General features: G+C 29.6%; 13 protein-coding genes across 13 annotated transcripts; 5 read left to right on the top strand and 8 right to left on the bottom strand. All coding sequences in view use genetic code 12, as the record gives it.

Moving 5' to 3' along the window:
* Window positions 1-205: 205 nt before the first annotated feature.
* PRE8 (proteasome core particle subunit alpha 2) lies at window positions 206-1,014 on the bottom strand (the record flags this gene model as incomplete). Its single annotated transcript, XM_051760465.1, has 2 exons — window positions 206-914; window positions 971-1,014. 2 exons carry the CDS (start codon window positions 1,012-1,014, stop codon window positions 206-208), a joined length of 753 nt encoding a protein of 250 aa, XP_051611866.1.
* Window positions 1,015-1,252: 238 nt separating this feature from the next.
* On the bottom strand, window positions 1,253-4,765 carry ELF1 (Elf1p; the record flags this gene model as incomplete). The annotated part of the gene is made up of 1 exon (XM_051760464.1): window positions 1,253-4,765. One exon carries the CDS (start codon window positions 4,763-4,765, stop codon window positions 1,253-1,255), a length of 3,513 nt encoding a protein of 1,170 aa, XP_051611865.1.
* Window positions 4,766-4,957: 192 nt separating this feature from the next.
* KGF55_005449 (uncharacterized protein) lies at window positions 4,958-6,487 on the bottom strand (the record flags this gene model as incomplete). Its single annotated transcript, XM_051760463.1, has 1 exon — window positions 4,958-6,487. The coding sequence occupies one exon, from the start codon at window positions 6,485-6,487 to the stop codon at window positions 4,958-4,960; it is 1,530 nt and encodes a 509-aa protein (XP_051611864.1).
* A 310-nt stretch (window positions 6,488-6,797) lies between these two features.
* Window positions 6,798-7,250, bottom strand: KGF55_005448 (uncharacterized protein; the record flags this gene model as incomplete). Its single annotated transcript, XM_051760462.1, has 1 exon — window positions 6,798-7,250. The coding sequence occupies one exon, from the start codon at window positions 7,248-7,250 to the stop codon at window positions 6,798-6,800; it is 453 nt and encodes a 150-aa protein (XP_051611863.1).
* A 2,208-nt stretch (window positions 7,251-9,458) lies between these two features.
* KGF55_005447 (CBP1) lies at window positions 9,459-11,584 on the bottom strand (the record flags this gene model as incomplete). Its single annotated transcript, XM_051760461.1, has 2 exons — window positions 9,459-10,861; window positions 11,089-11,584. The coding sequence occupies 2 exons, from the start codon at window positions 11,582-11,584 to the stop codon at window positions 9,459-9,461; spliced, it is 1,899 nt and encodes a 632-aa protein (XP_051611862.1).
* Window positions 11,585-11,878: 294 nt separating this feature from the next.
* On the top strand, window positions 11,879-14,566 carry KGF55_005446 (uncharacterized protein; the record flags this gene model as incomplete). The annotated part of the gene is made up of 1 exon (XM_051760459.1): window positions 11,879-14,566. One exon carries the CDS (start codon window positions 11,879-11,881, stop codon window positions 14,564-14,566), a length of 2,688 nt encoding a protein of 895 aa, XP_051611861.1.
* Window positions 14,567-14,914: 348 nt separating this feature from the next.
* On the top strand, window positions 14,915-15,490 carry PHO88 (Pho88p; the record flags this gene model as incomplete). The annotated part of the gene is made up of 1 exon (XM_051760458.1): window positions 14,915-15,490. One exon carries the CDS (start codon window positions 14,915-14,917, stop codon window positions 15,488-15,490), a length of 576 nt encoding a protein of 191 aa, XP_051611860.1.
* A 130-nt stretch (window positions 15,491-15,620) lies between these two features.
* Window positions 15,621-17,339, bottom strand: KGF55_005444 (protein-lysine N-methyltransferase; the record flags this gene model as incomplete). Its single annotated transcript, XM_051760457.1, has 1 exon — window positions 15,621-17,339. One exon carries the CDS (start codon window positions 17,337-17,339, stop codon window positions 15,621-15,623), a length of 1,719 nt encoding a protein of 572 aa, XP_051611859.1.
* A 148-nt stretch (window positions 17,340-17,487) lies between these two features.
* On the top strand, window positions 17,488-18,414 carry SCO1 (Cu-binding protein; the record flags this gene model as incomplete). Its single annotated transcript, XM_051760456.1, has 1 exon — window positions 17,488-18,414. One exon carries the CDS (start codon window positions 17,488-17,490, stop codon window positions 18,412-18,414), a length of 927 nt encoding a protein of 308 aa, XP_051611858.1.
* A 71-nt stretch (window positions 18,415-18,485) lies between these two features.
* Window positions 18,486-19,505, bottom strand: THI13 (4-amino-5-hydroxymethyl-2-methylpyrimidine phosphate synthase; the record flags this gene model as incomplete). Its single annotated transcript, XM_051760455.1, has 1 exon — window positions 18,486-19,505. One exon carries the CDS (start codon window positions 19,503-19,505, stop codon window positions 18,486-18,488), a length of 1,020 nt encoding a protein of 339 aa, XP_051611857.1.
* A 304-nt stretch (window positions 19,506-19,809) lies between these two features.
* KGF55_005441 (uncharacterized protein) lies at window positions 19,810-20,487 on the bottom strand (the record flags this gene model as incomplete). Its single annotated transcript, XM_051760454.1, has 1 exon — window positions 19,810-20,487. The coding sequence occupies one exon, from the start codon at window positions 20,485-20,487 to the stop codon at window positions 19,810-19,812; it is 678 nt and encodes a 225-aa protein (XP_051611856.1).
* Window positions 20,488-20,702: 215 nt separating this feature from the next.
* On the top strand, window positions 20,703-22,316 carry FCY24 (Fcy24p; the record flags this gene model as incomplete). The annotated part of the gene is made up of 1 exon (XM_051760453.1): window positions 20,703-22,316. The coding sequence occupies one exon, from the start codon at window positions 20,703-20,705 to the stop codon at window positions 22,314-22,316; it is 1,614 nt and encodes a 537-aa protein (XP_051611855.1).
* Window positions 22,317-22,477: 161 nt separating this feature from the next.
* KGF55_005439 (uncharacterized protein) lies at window positions 22,478-23,377 on the top strand (the record flags this gene model as incomplete). The annotated part of the gene is made up of 1 exon (XM_051760452.1): window positions 22,478-23,377. The coding sequence occupies one exon, from the start codon at window positions 22,478-22,480 to the stop codon at window positions 23,375-23,377; it is 900 nt and encodes a 299-aa protein (XP_051611854.1).
* Window positions 23,378-23,405: the final 28 nt, after the last annotated feature.

Genomic DNA, 23,405 nt, shown 5'->3' with positions numbered 1-23,405 from the left:
GTTAATCTAATTCCAAACACACAAGGATTTTATGAATTTTTCAAATGTGGTATAAGTTTCTAGTTTTGTGTAAGTTACAAGAGATGATTTCACTTAATTTGAAACAACTCTCATATAACGCGCGCAATAGGGGCAACATATATAAGATAAAGGATCTTACCTTCAAGGTTTGACTACGCTTTATTATAATCTATGACATGTAGGATTATAAACTATCTAATATATCATTAATTTCTTCAGCACTAAGCTTTTTAAATCTTGGACCTTCAACGTCTGTACCTGTAAATCCTAACAATTGTTGTTGAGGATCACTTATTACGGCTATATCCAAATTTTCCCCAATTAATTCTCCATCAACACTTTCTTTTAATGCTAATAAAGATACATGAATAGCATCTTCTAATTGTAAATTTTCATTCCATCTTTTCTCCAAAAATGTTTTAGCACTATTTGCAGTTTTCCCTATAGCAGTTGCCTTCCAAGGAAAATAAGACCCACTTGGATCAACTTGATATAATTGAAATTTATCTGAATAATCATCATACCCTCCTACTAATAATGAAACACCAAAAGGTCTTATACCTCCAGACTGCGTACTTTCTTGCATGACTTTTGCAATTTCTTGAACCATTATTCTTACAGGTGGATATTCATTATATATTAATTTATAGTTTGTTTGAGCTAATTTTCTTGCTTTATCTACTAATACTCGAAAATCAGGTCCCATTCCACTATATGTCATTCCAATATTTGGTGTTATATATTCAACTTTATTATTTACATCTGGTTTATTAAGTACTGAATTTGATTTACGTTCTGTTGCTAATACTACTCCATTATCACATTTTATTCCAATTGTTGTTACACCTTGTTTGACTGCATTTAATGCATATTCTATTTGGACTAATTTACCACTGAAAAATAAGTTAGTATTAGAAGATTTCAATTCAATTGACAGTAAGCAACATACCTTGGTGAAAATGTAGTCAATGAAAAAGAATATCTATCTGCCATTGATGTTACGAGTAGATTTTAGTCTGTCTTGTTGAGGTTTGAATATATGAAACTCTCGAGTAATAGATCTAGTTTTCAAATATTGATTTTGCCTTCTACAACTGTAAAAAAATTAACGCAATTACACGACACATAATGTTGCAAAGTATTTAAAGCGTCTTGATACAAATACAAACTAACAATATTAAATTCTATGCGTTTATTAATCTATAAATTGTCGAATTATATCACTTTTTACCTACTCTTCATCATCTGTATCAACCGGTTTAGGAGTACCCTTTGGAGAACTTAACCATTCAATATGTCTTAATCTTCTTCTCTCCTCTTGTAATTTCTTCTCGTTTCTAGTCATCTTCTTCTTTCTAGTTCTAACTTTAATATTAGCTGGAGAGTCATCATCATCAGCTCTCTTTTTAAGCGGTGGAGCTGGCTCCGGAGCTGGTGATCCTTCAACAGATTCATCACCACCATCTTCAAATCTTTTATTATCAACTGCAACAGTTCCTTTTTGAACGACTGCTCCATTTTCAACATGCCATTGTTCTGGACATAAAGCTCCTACGAATTCATTATTATGTGAAATCATAACAACACCTCCACTCCATTCTCTTATTGCTATAGCTAAACCACCAAGTGAATCTCTATCTAAATAATTGGTAGGTTCATCCAACACCAATAAATGTGGATTATTCCACATAGCTCCTGCAATAACAACTTTAACTAATTGACCACCTGATAATGAACCCATAGGTGTATGATCCGCAATATCACCATCTAGACCAACATCTTCAAAATGTTTACGAATGACTTTTGGTGTTAATTCTCTATAACCTAAACCTTCTCTTGAAGCTTCATGATCATCGAATTTTTGAATCAATTTATCAAACCCTTCGGCAATTAATGTCTCTCTTGGTACCCAAGAATTATATTTTGGTAACCAGAATTTCCATTTGACTTCATATTGGAAAGATTTTTTCAACTTTTGTCTACCTACAATAGCTTCAACTTGTCTTTTACCTCTTCCATCACCAATGTCTATTTCTTTTTCCATCATTTCAATCTCTTCATCTGATATTTTTCTTGATTCTTTTAATAAAACTTCACGATCATCACCAAATCTATAACGCCATTGTAAATATTGATTTGCTGTTTTTTCTTTGTGTTGTTCAACATGTTGTAATGCATGTTGAGCAATATAACCTATACGTAAATTTGGATGTTTTTCAACTTTACCTTCAGCTGGCATTAATTCACCAGTCAATAATTTAATTAAAGTGGATTTACCAGCCCCATTAGGACCAACAATGGCTACTCTTGATGATAATGATAATGAGCATGAGACATTGTTAAGTGATGGTTTAGCTGCTCCTGGATACGTGAATGTAACATTTGACATACGAGCAACTGATCTAGTATTTGATTTGACCCCTGTCAAAATACCCGGTGGAGGAAAAGCCATTTTAACATTTGAATCAGTTAACGTGTAATATGATTTACCTTCAGGTTTGACTTTGACAAATTCCGATAAATTTCCTTTGTAATAAGCTAATTTTTTGTTTTCATAATGAATAATGTCAGTACATACTGCATCTAAGAATCCTGAATCATGCGACACTATCAATGAAGTTATTTCAGTATGTTCAACAAGATAATCTTGCAACCATTTGACATTACCAACATCCAAATGATTTGTAGGTTCATCTAATAATAATACATCTGCTTTTAATAACATTGCTCTTGCTAATTCTAGTTTCATTTTCCAACCACCGGATAAAGAACCAACATTCTTTGATAAAGTTTCCTCGGGAAATCCAACATCTTCTAAAGCAACTTTAATTGCTTCTTTTCCAACATTTATCAATTCTGGATCAGATGCAATAAAACTAATCAAATCCATATCTGCTTCAGATCCTTGTAACTTATGTTCAACAAAACAGGTTCTTAATTCTTCAGCTGATGGGAATCCCTCTAAATTACCATTTGCGATTGCTCTCATTAATGTTGATTTACCAGCTCCATTTCTACCACAAAGACCATACCTATGACCTTTTAATAATCTCAAATTAGTTTTGTTTAACAACATACGAGTACCATATGCTAATGAAAAATCAGCATCAACAATTTTAACGGAACCATCATCTTCAAGATCATTATTGTCAGATTCTGGAACAAATAAATGTTTCACGTTAGCTGTGACTGCCAGGGCATAGGCTTCATCATTGTTTGAAATTTGATTTAAATACTCATGTAATCTTTTCCAATCGTTTACGTGAGCATCAATTTGCAAAATGTGTGCTAAATAATCGGTTGTAGTTGAATCATCGAAAATTGAAGGGATCGAGATTCCTTCTGGAAGGTTATCTCGGTAAAGGTTTTCAGCATCTTTGAGACTAATTCTACCATGAAATTTACCATCTGATTTTTCTTCTTCAGCATCTACCAACACTTTATAAGCTTTACCTGCCAATTCTCTAACCTCTGGTAATGAGGCATTTTTATAGACCTTCTCAACTCCTGGTTTCAAAATTGGAATGAAAGATTCAATTTCTCTTTTGTTGTTGACTAATCTAGTTAAATTTTCCGTGACCATTACTGTTTGTCTCAATTGTTCATTTGATGATGATGACATTTTCAATGATTTATCTAAAATTGGTACCAATAAAGACAACGCCGGTTCAGTAACTTCAGCAACGAATGTGACGGATGATAATGATTTAATACAATCAGTAACTTTTTGGGGATCTGCTAAAGTTTCAACAATTAAATCATACTTATTTTGTAAATCCAAATTATCTAATACTTTAACAAATTTTTTCAAGGTAGATAATCCAACTTTTGCCAATTCAGGTTTAAAATCCGTAGATAAATCAGTCAAGACTGGAACAACGTCAACGAATTTCAATTCAAGTATATCTGCTGGAACTTCCTCTATAATTCTATTAAAATGTGTTAAAGCCGCAACTTTTGAATTCCATTTAGCTCCAGATTTGAAGTAAGATAAATAATCATCAATGACAACGGAACCTAAAGCTTCGACAGGATAAATCCCATATAATGCATCAGTAGCACTTTTAGCTGCCTTCAATACATTTTTGTCTTTATCAATAAACATATCATATGCAGTAGAAAAAAATTTTAAAAGATGTATTTCCTTGGGTGTTTGGCCTGCAAATTGGGTTGCCAATTGTTGTATTATCAACAAAGCACCTTCTTTCACTAATGGTGGATTTTTAGGTCTCAATAATGACTTGATTATCTCATTTAATTTCCATTCATTTATTATTGATAAATTTTCTTGTTCTGCGATTTGACTGACTATAGTATTGACTTCAGCTTTTACTTCACTGATTTTATTTGCCCTCTCTATGTTGGATAAACTTTCTTCAAATGGAACATCAACATTCAATTTTGAAAGAGCTGTATTTAATGATGTAAGTGATGTAGTAGAGGCATTTGGATTCGGCGTAGATCTTCCACTAGTAGGTAATGAATCAACTGGTGATGCAATTGATGATGATCCTTGTGTTTGTCTGTTGTAATTATTGTACCTATTTTGATTATAGCCTTGATTTAATGACTGGTTCTGTTGTTGTTGCTGTTGAGGTTGATAATATTGTTGACCTTGTGGAATAAACGTGTTGTTAAAATTATACTGAGAACCAGCTCCGTTATTCGCATTTTTATAGCCGTAAGTCTTTGGTTTTTGAGCTTGCTGCTGTTGCTTTATAAAATCGTCGAATGACTTTGACATTTAAGGAATAGTTATAATAAACTGACGCTAATGAATGACGACGTTAAATTTGATAAAGGTGATAAAGATGATACTCTTCTGCTACATTATTTGGTACAAAAAGAATTATTTTTAAAATTTTTCAGATCACAAAAAGAAAAAATAGAAGATGATATCGAGGAGCCGCATTAAGCACCATAAATGGATGTTTCATTAATATGTATTATTTGTTTCAATCTCATAAGAAATTTGTTTCAGCATTAAATTGACCAGCAAAGTTTGATCTCCCACTTGATATAGAACATTATATGGAGCTAGACTTGAGTCTCCTGATGATTTTAGAGAGCTAATACTTGATTTATCATCCGTGTTTGAATCACCAATATCTAGTTTATCCCATCCAAGAAATGTGATATTTTTGACATTTTTATTTTTACTCAAAAATCTTTTGCCAAAAGTTCCTAATTCTTTTTGAGTGATTTGATTAGTCGTTATGTTCTGAGTTAATTGATATATTCTAGATGTAAACAATTTAGTCCCATTCGTTATACCATTAATTGCTAACCCAAAAATATTTGACTTCAGATCGGATTTTGATTCAAATTTTAGTAATGAACTCGATCTGATTTCTGAAAAGTTGCTTTTGGTTGAGAATAAATTGGTGGACTTAGTTGCTTTGTCATGAAAATCTAGTACCTTTAATTCATCTCCCAATAATAGAAACGATTCATTATGTAATGCAAATATGTTTGAGATTTTTTTTGGATTCATTGATAAGGAAAGTTCTTTACTAAATATTACTTTCCTGTTACCTTTTGAAACAGTAGTCAATTTAGCGTTTTGATCAGCTTCTTTGAAGTTTAAATAAATGGTATATTCCGAATTATCATAAACCTCTATATTATCAAACTCTTCATCGACATAATCATTTATTGATGGTTTTGAGTCTTCCACTCGTGGTTCGTTTATGTTTTCTCGTCTTTCTTCTGATTCGTCGTTGTCACCTATCACCGTCCCTGCTTCGCTATCATTTGACAAAGCTCTTTCCAAAACATCGTCAATGTCATCATCACTATTTACATAATTTCGGCTAGACGCTACTTCTTCTTCGATAGACATGTCGTTTTCATCTGTGAAAAATCTTGATATCACGTTTGACTTGGGTGATGTATTATTAGTGCTGGAGGAATTAGTGAAATCAAAGTCTTCATCGCTTTTGTCTATCAATGCATCAAATTCATTTTCGTTTTTGTTTGGAAAATTCAATTGTTCTAGTGATGATGATGGTGCTTTGAGTATAGTAAATATTTCTTTCATTGTGTCTTTTAATTGCTTTCTTGATTCTTTAATCATAGTCAAATCTACTTCCGGGATAGAATCGTCTGTTTCAGTTTTCTCTTCATCTTTTAAATTAGGATCTTTCTTCAATATTCGTATTTCCTGTTCTAAACTATTAATTTTAGCCTGTTGCTTTTTGTTTATAAATTTCAATGAATCTACCTCTCCTTGTAAATGCAAAATCTTATACTTCATTTCTGATTTTTCTAAATTTGTGATTATTTTAAACCTTTCCAAATGAGTGAACTCAGAAGTCAAATAATTTATAACTCCAGGTAATGTATAAGTGGGCTCATTTCTATTATGATTTGATTGTCCTCCATTCGGAATATTATTATTATTATGGGTGTTTATATTTTTCCATTGAGTTTGTGGATTGATTTGGGAATTATCTTTAGCAGGCATGATATGTTATCTGCTGAAACGTAAGATATCTATCTTTTGATATATATGATGACCTTGTTCATTAACGATCGTAAGAGATCAATTTTTGGATTGATCATTATAATAAACAGACTCGAAAAAAAACAAAATCGTAACAAAACCAAAAGTCATTTTTAAGACTATGAATTATGCCATTCACATTGATACAGAGATGGCCCTGTTACTGGTAACAAGTCAATTCATAAGAACTAGAGTTATCGTGAAAACGGATCATTAAATTCATTTCTCATGCTTTTATGTTTGGTTCTATGCGTTATCTATCTCAAAAATATTAGTTAGACTGTTCACTCTTACATATCCAATCATTTAATCCATACTTATTTCTTGCAATTTCAATAGCATAGAATTGTATTCTAACAGCAAACATAGTTGTATCTTGACCATATTCATCGCTTGCTTTCAACCTCAATAAAGTACCAAAATTATAATCTTCGATATCTTTAAATTTTTCACAAAATTCCCTCCATTTAGTTTTACCTTGTGGAGATTTTATTTCATTCTCATCTATAACTTCAGCTTTCGATTTTTCTTTAAATTCTGGAAAGTCCTCCAATAATTGTTCAAAAATTTGATCATCATGCTTGGTTAATTTCAACTTTGAACCTGGAACTTTTTCCAATAATGACCAATATGTTTCTGCTTGTTGTACCGCTTTTACGGCAAATTGCATTTCAATTTCTTCTAGATTATCGGCATTTTCTCCGTCAATTGGTGGTTGTGACATTACTAACAGTCTTGTTTCTGACTACTTGTTTATTAAATGGTTTTAAAAAGATGAGTGAAACGGACTATAGATAATATTGCGATAACGTACAGGAAAAAAAAAGAATTGAACAGAATAATTTTAATTGCTTTCATTTCTTCGAATTGAATATAATCCTAATTTTATCAGTTGAAATGTTTACCCACTCACCTTTGGGAATCTTACATCCAACATAATCGAATCAGTTGAAGTCTTGCCTTTTTTCAGCTAATTAAAATTTACTAAGCTATAAGAGTCAATCAAACAACTACGATCACTACAATCATGGAAGCACTTTCTTGATTATAACGTAAGAGACAAATATAGAGAGCCTAATGCAGAAATAAAATTGAAGTCTCAAATGAACTTCCACCATAAGAGATGAAGTATTAATTCATGCTGATTCCGTTGAGGAAAATCCAAATATTTATAAAATTGAGGTAGGTATACCGAGTGACTATGATAGAGTATTAAAAGTGAAATATTTGAAACCGTATTATACAAACTTTCTAAATATGTTAAAAGATCCACATCCCCCGTAATCCACTATTTGAAAACGTGGACTAGTCAAAGACAAATTAATGCTATTGTTGAATATTAGAAGAGTGAAGTTGAATTTATTTTTCTGGACTGTGATCCATCTCATGCTGTTGTTTGTGATTACAATGATGCACAGAAAGCAATAGAACCTACTTATTTACAGAAATTATTAGATAACTTTAAGATTGAGTCAGCAATCGAAAAAGCTTCAGGTGAAGTTATTGAAGTATCTCAAGAGGAAGTTGATACTAAAATAGTGAGATTTCCGTACAATTTAGAGAAGATTTATTATGGTATGTATAATCTTAATTGTATTGGTCTTATGATCTCACTATCTGTGGTTTTTCTACCGTAAGGTTTTCCACAGCATTTTTTTTTTTTTTTGAACTTGGATATTATATTTTTTTTGAAAATTTTTTTTAATTTTTTTGATTTTTTTGGTTAACATTTATGTTAATTTTTTTTAGTTTTTTATGGGTAAGTTAGTTTTCAAATGAGTTGTTAGGTTTGGTTTTATTTTTCCAATCCATTTTTTTTTATAGTGTGTTGGTTGGTTCTGTTTTAGTGGATTTGTTGCACAACATAATATCCTTCAGACCAATTTTTTCCATTCCATACTTAGGTAAAAAGTATATATCATTCATTTATATGATTGATCAATCCAGTTCAAGCTATCACATCATTCAAAGATCCTGATCAAATCTTAGTAATGATTCAACCTTTCATTTATCCTTCCTGTTGTTGTTGTTGGTGTTCATCTGACATCGTTTCGGGCGGGGAGTATGTTAGGATATTAATGTTCAAATCTTGTCTGTATTCGTAATAGATTACCTGATGAGATTGAAACAGTGATTTTGCTTTTCCCTTTTTAATGAATTCAAAATAGTTATGCAAGATAAGAATTAGATTGATAAGATTTATTAAAGTTGATTACTATTATATTATGTTAAAGCAAACTTAATTAGATAATTGCTATTGATATTGTTTCATATTTGTTTGAACAATAAGAGATTATGATTATGAATAGTTAGAATTGCGTAAGCAATTAAAGCTATTAATTATTATTATCTGCATACTGTGAGATAAACACATATTACTATTTTGTCTTTGTATTCATTAACTAGGAAGATTGACTATTGTGCAAGTCAATGATAGAATTATAAAAAGGATTGAATATCCTCTGGATTAGGAATGTGATATAGGAAATTAATCCTTAGTATAATTAAGACGAACGTCATCAACAACTCATATAAATAGAAGTACATAGTTAATCAACATCATCAAACACCTATAACTAAGATTATATTATCATCATCTATATTAATCATTTCTATTTTTGATAATCAATTGCAATCAAAAGATCCGCAACCTTGTCAGTTCTGATTATTATCATATTTATCATTACTTATTTATTATTTTTGCATAAGTAAGGAATCTATAATGAACTTGCGTACATCCTATAATCTAAGAAACTAATATAGAAAGCTTAATGCGGAGTTTTTTCTAAATAATTGAGTAAAGTTGAAGTTTTAAATGAGCTATCAGATAACCCCGTAATATTGAATAGTTTGAACTTTTTTTAGATGTGTCAACTGAATTAATGTCATACTATTAACATGCAAGCAAAATTCAAAGTCGAATTTGATTAAATTATGAATTATCCAAATCTTTCAATATCCATGAAGCTTCTCGTACCCCACTATTAAATGCACCGTGAACACAGCCTGCTCCATCTGAGATAGTATGTTCACCAGCAAACCTTATGTTTTTCTCGCTTAACCCACAATTGGGAAATTCACCAGATAAAGTTATAATCAAATCATTAGCATCATCACCAACGTGCATCGCGGAATAAGCTCCCCTTATATATGGGTTTAAAGTCCAATTTGTAACTATCGTATTTATTGGATCTGAAATTGGTTTTTTTGCCATTTTCTGTAACATTGGTTTATAATATTCCCATACTTCTTTAGGATGTGATTCAAGATATTCAGTTAAGGGTGATTGTGTTAAAAACACTAAGCTACCACCATTCTTTTCGGGGTGTACCCTTGCAAAGTTAACACAGTAAACCGGATAAGTGAAAGGTTTGGGAAGTGACTCCAATTTTTTGTATAATCCATCAGTAGGAACGTTATCCGCAATTATTTGAAATCGATCTTGAGTCGGATCCCACCATATTTCATCAAATTCCAATACAACTTTTCCAAGAGCTCCAAAATGCATTGTTTTAAGCGAGGATTGAACTTTTTCTGGTAATGGAGGATTCCACTTTATACCATACTCATGATCCTGATCTAATTGTAAAATTGAAAGCGGTGTTGTAACAATTATATAATCAGAATAAATTTTTAATCCACTCTTGGTTTCAACACAAACTTTTCCATCCTTCATTTTCCTATTTATAACTTTTGCTTGTTCGTTTAATAAAATTGACAGACTCGGTATTTCACTGGAAATCAATTCAACCAAATAATAATAGCCCTTCTTATTGAGTAAATTTCTACCTTGATGATCCATAACTGCATATTTACCACTAGATATATCTGAAGTTATACCAAACCATAACTCTAAATATCTCATCATACGAGCACAATACTTTTTTTGTTCATCAGTAAGCAATAGGTCATATTTGTCAAGAAATTTATCAACAATTTCAATACATGACAAATCTTTTCGCTCTATGTCCTCATGAAAGTAAAGTTCAATATACTTCTCAATATCTTCCAACACTCTGTTTAATTTTAAATCGGCTACATCTAATAAACCCTCACTTGAATAAACTTGAACATCCTTATCGTCATAGTACACATCATTTTTCAAATCTATTTCATTTCCATCAATTATGTAATCCAATGCGCTATTATTCAATGAATCATGGAACCAAGATGCTCCCAAATCATACCGTATGCCTAATTTAGATTGAGATTCCTCAGTGGTTTTTAATCGGCCACCAACATGATCTTGAGCTTCAATAATAGTTACATCATCTGGTCCAATATTTGGATCAAGAAGTAGTGTATGGGCAGCTTTTAAACCTGATATTCCAGCACCTATGATAGTGACTTTAGTATCTCTTGACATTGATATGGCTGAGGACTACATGATTAATTGGATTGAACACTTGCAAATTTATAAAATATCAAAGCGCATGTTCTTTCCGAATTAGTTGGTACGACTTTTGCGCTCTTTCACGTAATCATAAAATTGTTAGATCTATCATAGCCAGATAATTCCATTACAAAATTCTACAAAACTATTCCTATAAAACTTTACAAACCTAAAGACGTCCTAACATGTTTCCGTATTTGTTCATCATATGATTTTCTATCGTCTCTCCATAATTTACAAGCATCTATATTTGCACCACTTTCAGGATTTGGTTCAGCCAACATCGAAATAACACTCAATAATATCTTCTCGATACTTTGTACTGGTGACCATCTTTCCTCGGGTCTTTCATATTGATTTGGATCTTCTCCTGGTGGATGTAAAATCGATATACAAACTGTTCCATCTGCATAAATATTTGGATGTAGTAAAGGTGGATCAAATTTTAAAGTTGGAGGACTTAGTGGATAATCTTTGGGGAAAGTCAAAATTGCTGGAAACACACCATTTTCATAAGGAGTTTCAGATGGTCCTTCTAAAAAACATTCCCATTTGAATAAATCATCTTCTGATTTTGGTCCGGCTAATATACCTGGTGGAGGATCTCTTGATAATAATTGATATTCTTTTAAAAGACGTTTATGAGCAGTAGAACGTGGAGCCATTTACTGATCAATGTGTTTTGGATATTGAAATATTGATGGACTGAGTGTCACTGAGTTATTTATGGAAATGTATAGTAGCTTAAAGTTTGATCCACTGAAACCACATTCGTGTTCAAAATATGATTGTAATTTGGTAGCTTCATTCCCCCCATACAAAATTTATGTTGCAAAAATTATAATTCTCGAGAATTGAAAAATTCAAATTGAATCAGACGACCACAAATATTTGGTATCAGTCTTCAAAACATTAAAAACCAATTACATCCACTGAATCCATACGACCATACACAATCAATGTCTTTATTTGTTGCCAAAGTGAAAAATGTATTGAGTGGAGATACAATTGTTGTCACGCCTTTAAAATCAAATCAGTTCCCACCACCAGAGAGAGTTATAACATTGTCCTACGTAAAACCAATTGATGAATTCAATTCAAAGGAATATTTAAGACAGTTATTGATTGGTAAGGAAATCAAATTCAAAGTTGACAATAAAGCTGGAAATAGAGAGTTTGGGGATGTACAATCACCTATATTCAAGTCATTAATAGAGTACCTTTTATCCAATGGTTACGTCAAGTTAAGAGATAACATTCCAGACGATGAACAAGTTGATGAATTGAAGCAAATTGAAAATAACGCAAAGTTAAATCAAAAGGGACTTTGGAGTACCAAGACGAAAAAAATCGAAATAATCCCAATCAATGAAGATATTATTTTATCATCTCAAAAGTCACCTTTAAAATTAATTGTTGAAAAAGTGATAAGTGGTGATAGAATAATAGGTAACGTTTTTGTAAATAAGACTCAAGTTGCCAATACGCCGTTATTATTAGCCGGTATTAAATCTCCAAGAACTGATGATCAAAGTCAATCTCAACAATTATTAAAAGTATCACAACAAGCAAAACAATTTGTAGAAGATAAATTATTGAGTACAAAAGCTGAATTGACAACCACCATAATCGGCGAAAACCAAGCTGGTATTCCAATTGCATTCATTAATCATCCACTGGGTAATAATATTCATGAAAAATTACTTGAATCAGGATTTGGTGAAATTGTAGATTGGCAGTCATCATTGATTGGTTCTTCTGTCATGAGTCAATTAAGAAAAGCAGAGCAAATTGCTAAAGCTTTGGGTAAGGGTATCTATGCAAATACAACTACAAAGACTATTAATGGAGCTCAAAATGGAAGCTCAAAATTGAAACCGGGAGTTTCCATCCATAACGCAACAATAGCAAAAGTAATTAACGCTGATACTTTACTAGTAAGACTTTCTGAATCTGATGAAGAAGTTACTGTCCAACTAGCTTCAATCAGAGCACCAAAACCAAATGATACCACTGTAACATCAGATCAGTCAAAACAACAAGCTCTAGTTGCTACCGCTCGTGAGTTTGTTAGAAATCAAGTCATAGGCAAACAAGGAACTTTATACATTGATGGGTTCAGAGAAGCTAATAAAGATCTAAATTTAGAAGCTAGATTTTTGGTTAGTTTTAAATACGGGAATAATGATTTATCTGAATTGATAATAACAAATGGTTTTGGAACAGTAATTAAACATAACAAAGCTACTCAAAATGAGCGTTCATTAAACTGGGACAAATTAATTGAATTAGAAAATGACGCCAAAAAATTAGGTAAAAAGGGGATTTATGGAGATTTGAACAAAGTTTTGACTGTGGGAACAAGAATCATTGATGCTTCAGAAAATTTGACAAAGGCAAAAACTTTTTTCAACGGGTTTAAACAAAAAGGTAGAATTAGTGGATATTACATTGATTTCATTCCTAATGTTACTCGTGTCAAATTGTTTAATCCAAAAGAAGGTTTGAAATTAACTTTATTGTTAGGTGGACTTTCGAATAATAAAAATGATGTTTTATCAGAAGAAGGTTTAAAACTTTTAAATAAAAAATATTTACAAAGACCAATTGAATTTGAAGTTTATGATACTGATAAATTAGGTGGTTTTGTTGGTAACCTTTATGCTAATTCAAATTCATTGTCTCCTGTCCAAGAGCAAATCATTTCCCAAGGATTGGCAAAACTTCATGAATTTGCTGTTAATTCTAATCCTCAAGCTTCAGTTTTAATCAAAGCTGAAGATAATGCTAAAGCCCAAGGAAAGGGAATTTGGAAAAATTTCGATGCTTCAAAGGAAAATAATGAATTAGCACAAGCAACTGCTAAAATAGAATCTACGAAATTAGAATCTTTGAAACCTAAATTTTTCGATATCGAAGTTGTATATATTGATTCGGAAGGATTGTTATATTTTCATAAAACTGATCCAAAACAAAAGCAAATTTTCACAAAATTCAAACAAGATTTTCAACAATTTCATTCTCAAGCACCTAGTGCATCAAAATTATCTCAAGATTTACCGGTAAACTTAGATAAACCTCCAAAAAAAGGTGAGTTAGTATCAGCAAAATTTTCAGATGATAATAAATATTATCGTGCAAGGTTTTTGGGAGTGGACAAAACTACTAATAAATATGAAGTACAACACATTGATTTTGGAAATATTGATAAAGTTAGTCTCAGTGCATTACGTCAATTACCTACAAAATTCAATACAACAACTATACCAAAATTTATTTTCACAACAACTTTACAAAATTTAAGATTACCACCATCGAAACCAACCGATTATTTAACTGATGCCATTTATGCATTAGAAGATTTGACATATGATAAAAGTTTAGTCCTCAGTGCATTACCGGGAGTTCAAGCTGAATATGAAGGTATTTTGTACGATTCAGAAGAAAGTTTGAAAGATTCATCATATACAATCAACAAACAACTAGTTAAAGAAGGTTGGGCTGTTGTTGATACTAAAAATGTAAAACCTGTAAATAAGGAATATGTTGATGAATTAATCAAAATTCAAAAATCCGCTAAATCAAATCATATTGGTTGTTGGGAATTTGGTGATGTTTCTTTTGACGAACATGATTTATTAGCATAATTTTATAATGTCCATAGATGAAACAAAAAAATAAAAGTAATAAAATGCAGGGTTCAACAAAAGAAATCAGTACCACGTAAACCAAATTTGTTTGGACCTATTACTCTTAACATTATTATCGGATAAAGGGTAAATTGTATCTTATCTCTATCACTAAATCTTACATAAAATAATAATATTAATAATAATAAATCTGATCAGAGAAAGGCAAAAGAATTTTTCAAATTGTTCGCGATAAAAAAAAAGAAAAAAATTGAAAAATTATTATCAAGCCAGAAAGATCTTCTATTAATATTATAGGATTTATCATTACTTAACTGAGGACCCTTTTCACACCAACCATCAAAAATGAATCCGGCTTTTACAAATATTGCAATCATGCTTGTTGGTATGCAAGTTGCCAAAAAATTAGATTTTGAAAATCCAGATGTTTTATTTTATACAAGAGCATTTTACATTGCATGTCAAGTTTTAACATTTTTAATTTATTTTATTGTTAGATTTAAAATTAATTCTAAAAATGATTTGACAACTATTAAATATGTTGAACCACCAAATCCTATGTCTGGACAAACTGAACCAAGAGCTGTTGTAACTACTGTTAAAGAATATGATTTACAACAAGTTAATTCTCAAATTAAAGGTATCTTTACAGGATTAGCTATGATGGGTTTTATGCATATTTATATGCAATATACTAATCCATTAGTTATGCAAAGTGTTTCTGGTATAAAATCTGCTTTAGAATCAAATATTGTTAAAATTCATTTATATGGAACTCCAGCTACTGGTGATTTAAAAAGACCTTTTAAATCTGCTCCTGGATTCTTAGAAGCTTTAACTGGTGGTGCTGGTGTACAAACTGATAAAGCTTCAGTTGAAAATGCCGAGGTTAGTGGGGCAGGTGGTATTAAACAAGATTAAAAGTTTAGAAAGTAGAGATCTCGATATCATCAATATTAATATAAACATGGCCCTTGGTGATGGTTCTATATATACATAAACATAAATATTGATAAAGCTTGTATTTTTAAAAATAACGCACGAATTAACATCAAACTTTGTAGTTCTGCTTTACCACTATACATTCTTGTTCTTTTCCTCTAGTAAATGATATTAAATCTAATAATTTACCTGCAATTATAAATTCACCAATTGTCCATTCTCCGGTATCATAAATTTCAGGAACTGCACTTGCTAAATCAGGTATAATTGCATCAAATACAGGTTTATAATTTAAAACTTCTTGTCCGGTAATATCAATAGTTTCACGTAAATGTTTAAATAATTTAAAAATCCAATCAGGTAATTCTTCATTTGATTTATATAAATTTTTATTATAACAACGTATTAACCATAATAGCCAACATTGATCTTGAAATTCAGATTCTAAAATTTTCTCATATGAATCAAATCCTAAAAATAATAATGATTGTTGAAATCTTGTATCCTTTTTGTATACATTTTTTAAAGTGATTAAATTTGATTTTGATTCTGTTAATAATTGCTTTTCTTGTCTTTTAATGTCTTTTATAGCTGATGTAAATATTTTATTTTGTGAATCAACGTACCATTTGATGTAGTTGTACCTTAATGATTTTACGATTGGTACATCTAACCTCAACATATTCTTTTTCACTTCTAATGCTGCTCTTAAATGATTCAAACCAGCGAATTTCATGCGTAGTGTAATTTCACCTTTTTCCCAAGGATTTTGTACTAGTACTTGAAAGACTTGTATGAGGTTTTCGGGGATATTGTCTGAATTTATGAAAAACAAAATACCATTTTCATAATTTTCTTTATTTGACTCAGTTTCACCGACTATTGAATTAGTATAGTCATCTATCGTTGGTAACTTCACATCCAATTCTTTTAAAATTTTTAAACTTGATTCAGGTACTTTGATCTTTAAAGCAACTGAATCAGCAACATTATTTTCAATTGCAAATCCATAAGCTAGTAACAATTCTTCATTACCTTTCATTCCATAATTATTAAATATTTCTTCACCATTTGGTATTACCGAATCTGTTTCAAACACAAATGATTCATTATTACAAGTCCATTGAACTTTTGCTTTTGGATTATGATTTAACATATCTACTACAGGTAATAACATCAGTTCATTTTTCGGTACTGTTTTGTCAATGATATATGTTGGAAATGATCTACTTTTAAAAATTAAAGATGACCATAAATAATTTGGAAAACTAGTCCAATTTTGAGGATTTGAATTATTAAAATAATCAAAAAAATCTTGATCTTTATAAAATTTATATTCATAGTAAAATTTCATATTTATAAAATGTTCTTCAGGTTTGTTGATTGATTCCGGTAGAAGATTAATAACACTCCACCATTCTTCTATTAATGCTTGTAAATTTTCATTTAATGAGTTACCTAAGTTTGTTCCCTGAATATAAGATTTTTCTTCTGGAGACCAAGTATATGGTGAACCTATTTCTTGTAAATCAGGTAGTATATCGAAATATGGTTTATAAAATGAATTTGAATGTAGTCTCTCATAACATAAATACAATTTCAATAATGCCCCATGATTCTTGCTTTCATTACATACTTTTTCACCAAATAATGATTTTGCTAAATCACAAGTAATTATCAACTTTCGAGGAATTTGTATAGATGCTTTTGATGTATTTGTAGATTTTGCACCAAAATTGGATTTGTCAAATTGTGTGAATTCAATATTATCAGATATTCCGGCACCATCGGTCTTAGCCCATTCCACCAATTTATTAATCTTATCCATCTTTTTTTATATGTTTAATAGTGGCAAGTCGATGTATGATGATCATTTGCTGCAAAAAAGGTTAAGTCGTGTAATCATATTTTTTCAGACACTAAAATAGATTTCCTAAATTACCATCATCAGATTAACATACTTAAGTAAAGCGACTATGATATCAAGAACATTGGTCAGAGGCGCTTATAAACAAAATGTTGGAATACTACTACAGTTAAGTACCAGATCATTTTCGCAAAATTTTATTAAATTTCAAGAAATATCAAAAGACAAAAAAGAACCTTCATCATCATCACCATCACCAGAACAATCAAAAAGAAGACCATTGAGTAGAGTTGCAATTGGTGGTTCCAAAGATTCAAACAGAAACTTCAACAAGGGAAGTGGATTGGAATTTGCAACATGGAAAGCAGTTGTTTTATTAATTGTAGTTGGAGGTGTTGGAACTTATTTTTTTCAAAAGGAAAAAGAAAGATTGAAACAAATAAGAGAATTAGAAGCTAATAAAAAAATTGGAAAACCATTAATTGGTGGAGCTTTTTCTTTGGTAGATACTGAAGGTAATAAATTTACAGAACAAAATTTAATTGATCCAAATGGTAAAAAATTTTCAATTTTATATTTTGGATTTAGTCATTGTCCTGATGTATGTCCTGAAGAATTAGATAAATTAGGTGATATGTTAGATATTTTAAAAAAAAATAATGTTGAAATTCAACCAATTTTTATAACTTGTGATCCTGCAAGAGATTCACCAGAAGTATTAACTAAATATCTTGAAGATTTTCATCCTGGAATTATTGGATTAACAGGAACTTATGAAGCAGTTAAAAATACATGTAAAAAATTTAGAGTTTATTTTTCAACTCCTTCAGATGTTAAACCTGGTCAAGATTATTTAGTTGATCATTCTATATTTTTTTATGTTTTAGATCCTGAAGGTAATTTTGTTGATGTTATTGGTAGAGAAGCTTTAGCTCCTGAAAGTGCAGAAAAAATAACAAAATGTGCTGAAGCATTTGTACCACTGGATCAATTGGAAGCTAAGAAGAAAGGTATATTTGGGTTCCTTTATAAATAAATTGTTCATAGTAGGTGAGAGGTCATGTAAATAGTGGAGGGTTAAAAATAAATAAAATATCAATTTTGGATTTAAGTATAAATCAATCTTCTATATCCACCACATTCTTTACATTCTTCTTGATGTTTAGCCATTAAAGCTTGAGCTTTTAATGGATCTTCAACTTCTTGAGGTTCAGGCCATGATAAAAATTCATTAGTATAATTTGGAACGTAATCATTTGGTAAAATTTCTAATCTTTTACCATAATTATTAACTTTATTCCAATCACGTTTAACATTATATAAAGAATCAGAAAAATAGGCAAAACATCTTTCAAATTTTTTTGAATTTAAATTTGAAATCATTTGAGGTTTAAAATTTCCATATTCTTCCCATGCTTGTTTTGGATTACTTAAGATGTAATCAGTTGATTTTTTAATAGCTTTCATAAATGATCTAACTTTGTCTGGATTTTCTTTAATGAAAGTATCATTTGCAATATAAAGAATTGTACAAAAACAACAACAACCTAATTCAGCTAATTTATCAATTCTAAGCATTTTTGCATCATTTGGATTTTTACCTTGTTGTTTTAAAGCTTCTTCTAATTCAACTTGTTGAATACATTCAATACCAATTCCACAATCAATACTACCATCTAAAATATATTTTGCAACATTCATACCACATCTAACAGCAGTATAATCATCGGGAGTCATTCCATAATATTTTGTTAATTCATCAATTTGAATTTTACCAAATTCTCCAACATAACCAATTTTTTTACCTTTTAACAGTTCAAAATTTGAATTAATACCTGAAGATTCTAAATAACAAACTCCTGTAAAAGGTTCATCTAATAATGAACCAATTGATGTCACTGGATATCCTCTTGCTTTTGCAGCTAATGTATGAACCATTGCTTTTAATCCCATATCAATTTTTCCAGAACCAATTAATTCGGTAACATCAGAAGGATTTGATGGTTCTAATATAGCAATATCTAAACCTTCATCTTTAAAATATCCTTTTGTTAATGCGAGATATACTGGTATATGATAAGGAGTAGCTTCCCAATTAAGACAAAATGTAATTTTATTAGTAGTCATTGTGATGAAGAGTAAAATCGTTACAAGGAGGGTTGAGGAAATGATTAGTAGAAGAAAATTTCGAGTATTTATAAATTCGAATTTTCAAAGTTTATACATGTTAATGGCATAAGGGATGTTCAGAAAATAACTATTACGAGGATTATTCTTTAAAAAGTCGATATGATTGCAAAAAGATAGAGTGTTTATATGCAGGTTATTGTTTCATATTATTACTTTTTATTAACATTGCATACGTAAGTCCCTTTTTATCTATTTATAAACTTCATTAACCCTTAATCTCCTAATGCGTTTAAAATCATTTTCATTCATAATAATCATAACAAGCATTAAAAAATTCAATTTCTAAATTAACAGATTTTATAAATATTTTTTCACATTCATCTTGATTCAGTTCGGTTACAATTCTTTCAATTTCATTTTTTAAAAATTCAACCCATTCAATAAATTGTTTACCATTATGTAAATCTATCCAAATTTGAAATTTTGGAGGTAAATCTGGAGCTATAGATTCATTTGTTTCATTATATTTTACCCAACCTAAATAAACCTTCTCCATTACATAACAAAAAGTAATTAATTCTAAATATGAACTACAATCTTTGATTAGGTATTTTAAATAGTTGATGTAGTTAGATACTTGAGGTAAAATTTTTTGATCCCTTTTTAAATTTGAAATTTCAGGTAAATCCAAAGATTCTAATTCTTTTAAAGTATTTATAAAATAATCATTTTCATCTATAGCTAACCAACCAATTTGTTTAGATAATCTTATTGAAGAACTCTTTAAGTTACATAATGCTAATGTTTTACCTAATACATTTAAACTATAATCAAAAAATTTTAAATCTTGATTTAAATATGTATATAATTTGTAATTTAGAAGTGTTCCTTGACATATTTCATTAGTTAATGGATGACTTATTGATTTGATATATATATCATTATGTTTTTCAATTAATTGATCTATGAATGAAGTCATTATTGAATTTGTTGTTCTGATTCCGGGTATTAATTGATCTGGACATATTTTTTAAAGGGTTCGATTTTTAGAATCTCCGATTTAAAATATTCATGAATAAATAATTATGCGCTTAAGGGGGTATATTCAAATATATGAAACAATTAACTAAAGCATCCTAAAATTACTTCGACATTATGATAAGGTCATGATCTTGTTGAGAAAGTTATAATCAAATGTCATTAACTCCTGAAAAACATGATTCAATAACTACAAATCAAACAGAATTACCAGAATCATCATTATACACTTCAAAAGTTCCAAATTTTTTAAAATGGATATATAAATTAGATAATTTAGGTATAGAAACAAGAGGAATAGAAAGAGTAAATGAAGAAGAAAGACATTCACTACTTCAACAAACATCAATAAATTTTCAAATTTTACAAGTTTTAGGACTTTGGTTTTCATCATGTAGTGGATTAACATCAATGTCATCATTTTTTTTATCATCAATTTTATTTAATTTAAATTTAAAAACAAGTTTGATAAATAGTATATTTGCTGTGTTGATAGGTTGTTTAGTACCTGCTTATTGTTCAATAATGGGGAGCAAATCTGGTTGTAGACAATTAGTAACAGCTAGATTTTTATTTGGTCAATGGGGTATAAAATTTATTTCTTTAATTACAATAATTGGAGGAATTGGTTGGTCAATTGTTAATTGTGTTTTAGGTGGACAAATTTTAAATTCAATTAACAACCAAATTAGTATTTCTTGGGGGATTATAATTATTGCTGTTGTTAGTTTAATTGTTTCTATATTTGGTATTAAAATTTTATTAAAATTTCAAACTTTATTAGCTATACCTATTTTTATTGCTTGTATTTTATTTTATATTGTTGTTTTTAAGAAGAGTGATTATATTCATGAAAGTAATAAGCTAATAGCAGAAATGGAAATTGATCCCCTAACAAAAACAGGGAATTGGTTATCTTTTTTCACTATTGCTTATGCAGTTACTGCAACTTGGGGAAGTGGTGCATCAGATTATTATATTTTATTTCCTGAATATATTTCATCAACAACTATATTTATTATAACTTTTTTAGGTATAAGTTTACCCACAATATTTGTTGCAATAATTGGAACAATTTGTGGAAATATTACATTATCTTATACTCCATGGAATGAAATTTATAATAAATTTGGAATTGGAGGAATTATAGTTGAAACTTTTAAACCATGGGGAAAATTTGGAAAATTTATTTCTGTGTTGTTATATTTATCATTAATTTGTAATAATATTATGAATACTTATTCAATTGCTTTTGAATTTCAATTAATTGATAACCATTTATTATTTATTCCCAGATGGATTTGGGTTATTTTAATCACAGTTATATATATCATATTAAGTTTAGTTGGTAGGGAACATTTTTCAACTATATTAAGTAATTTTTTACCAATGTTAGGTTATTGGATTACTATTTATATTGTACTATTATTAGAAGAGAATTTAATATTTAGATCAACTTTAAAAGTTAGAAAGTTACATGAAAAAGAATTTGGTGATGAAGAAGATGATAATAATAATTACAAAAAACTATATAATTGGCAAAATTGGAATTTACCAAAAGGTAGAACATTAGGATTAGCTTCTTGTATTGCTTTTTGTTTTGGAGTTGTTGGTGCTATATTAGGAATGAATCAAATTTATTTTATTGGTCCATTAGCTAAAAAAATTGGTGAATATGGTGGTGATATTGGTATGTGGTTAGCTTTTGGATTTAGTGGTATAACTTATCCAATTTTGAGGTATATAGAATTAAAAAAATTTAAAAGATAACCTTTGAATAGATGTATAGAATGAACATAGACTTTCTTCATAAGTATATATTTTGGTTGCAAAATTATCCTGTATGTAAGTCTTTTGTTTTAAAATTGATTTAGTGAACGAATAGATAAGAAAATTCAACCATATTCCAATAATTAACCATAAAATTACAGATGACAGGACTATCTAAAGAACAACTAGATACATTCAATAAAGAAGGAATGTTATGTATACCCGATTTCTTAACACAAGAACAAACCAAAACACTTTTAAATCAATCAAAAACCCTAATCAATCAATGTGATTTAACAAATCATCCAAAAACTACATTTAAAACATCAAATGAAGATCATATAGGAGATAAATATTTTTATGAATCAGCAGATAAAATAAGTTATTTTTTTGATGTTGATGCTTTTAATGAAGATGGAGAACTAGCAGTACCATTAAATCAAGCAATAAATAAAATAGGTCATGGGTTACATCTCCAAGATCCAATATTTAAAGAAATTACATTTTCACCTAGGATAAAAAACATCGCAAAAGACTTAGATTATAAAGATCCAAAAGTACTACAAAGTATGTTAATTTTTAAACATTCTAAAAGTAGTCAAGAAGATAGAGATAATGCAGTTCCACCTCATATGGATTCTACTTTTTTATATACATCACCAAAACAATCAGCATTAGGATTTTGGATTGCTTTAGAAGATTGTAATTTAAAAAATGGTTGTTTATCATATATACCAGGAAGTCATTTAACTCAAAAAGTAACTAAAAGATTTATAAGATCAAATGGTTTAAATTCAGGTTGTAAATTTGAACAATTAGAAAATGAAGAGGAACAACCAATAGAGGAGGAATATAAATCATTTGAATGTAAAGCTGGCTCACTAATATTAATTCATAATTCAGTATTACATAAATCGGAAAAAAATAAAAGTATTAAATCAAGATTTGTTTATGCTTTTCATTTAATTGATGGTATAACTGAATATGATGAAAAAAATTGGTTACAAATTCCTTATACTGGTGGTAATGAATTTAGTAAGTTATATGAAGTTACTGTTTAATTCTTGGGATCTTGTTTCATGTGTTATG

This window comes from Candida pseudojiufengensis (assembly GCF_024610245.1).
Source record: "Candida pseudojiufengensis strain CBS 10847 chromosome Unknown scaffold25, whole genome shotgun sequence".
Lineage (NCBI taxonomy): Eukaryota > Fungi > Ascomycota > Pichiomycetes > Serinales > Debaryomycetaceae > Lodderomyces > Lodderomyces pseudojiufengensis.
This window is presented reverse-complemented; position numbering and strand designations above follow the sequence as displayed.